The sequence below is a fragment of the Penaeus chinensis genome, chromosome 18 (genome assembly GCF_019202785.1).
Source record: "Penaeus chinensis breed Huanghai No. 1 chromosome 18, ASM1920278v2, whole genome shotgun sequence".
Classification (NCBI taxonomy): Eukaryota; Metazoa; Arthropoda; class Malacostraca; order Decapoda; family Penaeidae; genus Penaeus; species Penaeus chinensis.
The window spans coordinates 30,843,687-30,846,186 of record NC_061836.1 but is presented as its reverse complement, the minus strand read 5'-3'; the positions used below and the strand labels follow the sequence as shown (position 1 = coordinate 30,846,186).

At 50.2% G+C, this 2,500-nt stretch overlaps 1 protein-coding gene across 3 annotated transcripts in view; it reads left to right on the top strand.

Moving 5' to 3' along the window:
- Window positions 1-2,500, top strand: part of LOC125034437 — a 183,751-nt gene that overhangs the window by 172,076 nt on the left and 9,175 nt on the right. For 2 of the 3 annotated variants that reach the window (XM_047626184.1, XM_047626182.1), the window contains exons 9-12: window positions 184-354; window positions 869-1,056; window positions 1,188-1,367; window positions 2,256-2,303. In XM_047626184.1, coding sequence (XP_047482140.1) covers window positions 184-354; window positions 869-1,056; window positions 1,188-1,367; window positions 2,256-2,303 — 587 coding nt within the window. The remainder of the gene's footprint in view (window positions 1-183; window positions 355-868; window positions 1,057-1,187; window positions 1,368-2,255; window positions 2,304-2,500) is intronic. The other variant, XM_047626183.1, reaches the window with a different exon arrangement.

Below are 2,500 nucleotides of genomic sequence, written 5' to 3'. Positions count from 1 at the left end.
CCTTTCCTCAGTTTAATTCAATTGACGAATCACTGAGAATAATTGTTAACTACTAAAAAGTCGAAGTCTTTAGAACTTAATAAAACAAGGAGTTAAGAATCATCGGTTTATTGGATTTATCGTAAATGTTAACAGCTCAAGTGCCATGTAAAATGACCCCCCCCCCCTTCACGCCGCCCACAGAACCCCCGCGTGTGGACGGAGGAGTGCGGCCTCGAATCGCCGTGATCACGCCCACACACGTGCGTCAGATCAGCTGCCCTGTGACGGCCACGCCCAGCCCGGTCATCTTCTGGGTGCGGGAGAACCACGTGAGGGATGACCTCGACTACCACGATGACCCAGCGTTTGAGGGTAAGTAAGGCGGGTGGGGGGAGGGAGGGAGGGAAGGAGAGGGAGGGAGGGAAGATGGGGGGGTTTAGGAAGTGTAATATGTGCATACACGCCACCACACATGCATACATGAACGCACGCACCCACATGGACACATACACAGACGCACACACATGCACGTGCACACACCTTAACGCTCACGCTCACACTCACACTTGCACACACACACACACACACACACACACACACACACACACACACACACACACACACACACACACACACACAAACACACACACACACGCACGCACACACACACACACACACACACACACACACACACACACACACACACACACACACACACACACACACACACACACACACACTTACTTAACCATCACACACACAAATATTTGCACGTACAAACACGCACATAATATTGTTATATTTACGAGAAGAAATCCACTTCGTCTCCCCTAAGCCGCGTGACAGGCATTCGTGACAGTTCCTCGTGTCTCTCCCTCTCCCGCAGACCCCGCCCTCTCGAGCCTCCAGCAGCCCCTCCGGCACCTTCCGGATATCCTGCTGGCGGGCTACGGCGGCGGACCTGCGCTCGGGGCGCCCCCCAGGCTCGACTCCGAGCCCCTGGTGGACGAGGCCTACAACCTCCACGTCACCACCTACCACGAGGGCCTCTGGGCGTGCATGGCCGCCAATGAGGTAAAAAAAGAGAAAAAAATCTAACGGTTTTCTACAAAAATAAATTAAAAATGTGTTCGCTTTGCCTGTGTTCGGAGGAGCGTTGATTTCCCCTTTATATTCATGGCGCGCCTTCTCCCCCGGAAATCCAGGTTGGCGGGCTGATGCTCCCCGTGCACGTGGTGGGTGGGGGCGTAGCGCGCAACTCGGCGGGGATCGGCATCGTGGGCGTAGACGAGGTGGAGGCACGGGCGGCCCTCCTCACGCCCGCGCTCGAGCTCAGCCACCCTTCGTCAGCCGCGCCGTCAGCCGTCACGCTCAAGTGGCGATACGTGAGTATTCCTTCCACGAGAGGCAACGCCTGAGTGAGACCCGGAAAGTTTGCGACTTTATGTTCAGTCTTTCGAAACCAGTTAAAAGTTTAATAGTCCGGAAAATTTGGTTACTCTGAATTCAGGGTTTGTGCGCTCAGATCCCTCGAGCTCGAGGTTCTTTGGGTATTCACGTCGTTCGCAAAGATACTGCTCAGACGTACACATTCGGGTCCTCTTCCTCGCGCCATTATATAGCCAGGTCTTGTACATCCGGGTCAGGTACGTCCGGTCACCTTCTACAGCACCTTCGGCTTTATTTCATCTAATGCTGTACCTAGGAGTCTCGCACACGTATTTTGCGTCCATATTAAGCACTCGAAAATGGCAGGGACTTCCTACATGCTGACAGTCCAAAGTTTTTACGTATTGTGAGCTTTCTCATCCTGGATCTATTAGGGTTTGTGTTCGTATTAATGGTCGTCGGGCAGCTGACCTCACACACCAAGTAACGTACTTTGCTGTCAGTGCATAAAAAGCAGGTGTCTGTTTGTCTTATAGGGTCAGATCTCCTTTAAATTCGACGATGAAAATCTTTCACTCTCAACCATGCTAATGCCCTCAATGTATAATAATAATACCCATTCTCGCAGCATTAATAAACATGAAGATACTAAACATGCACAGCGTAACATGCAATTATCATGAACAGCCAATAGCCTTATGTACAATTATATAACACCAACCGAAGACACGTAAGAAATTCAGAACCAGTCATTAGAATCACTAACACCCCGACTTCAATTATCAAAATCATCTCGAGCAAGAACCCTTTTGATGCCTGTCAGCTGCTAAACATTACAATACACTTCCTCTTCAGTGTCACAAATCTTCTCTTTCCCTCTCCAGCTTCACCATAGGATGCAGGAGATCGCAGAGGAGGCTGTACAGGAAGAGGTACGGTACTAGCACACTTGACACAGTATGGTCCTCTTGGTATGGTTCTTGAGGGGATACCATTACCATTTCTATCACGCTAACAGTACTGTGACGTTTTTGTTGTGGTTGCAGAATTCGTCCTGTCCCGTTATGGTGTTGTAGATCCTTGTTGTCGTGTTGTAGACTACCTTGAATCTCTTAGGTGGCTTACTGTC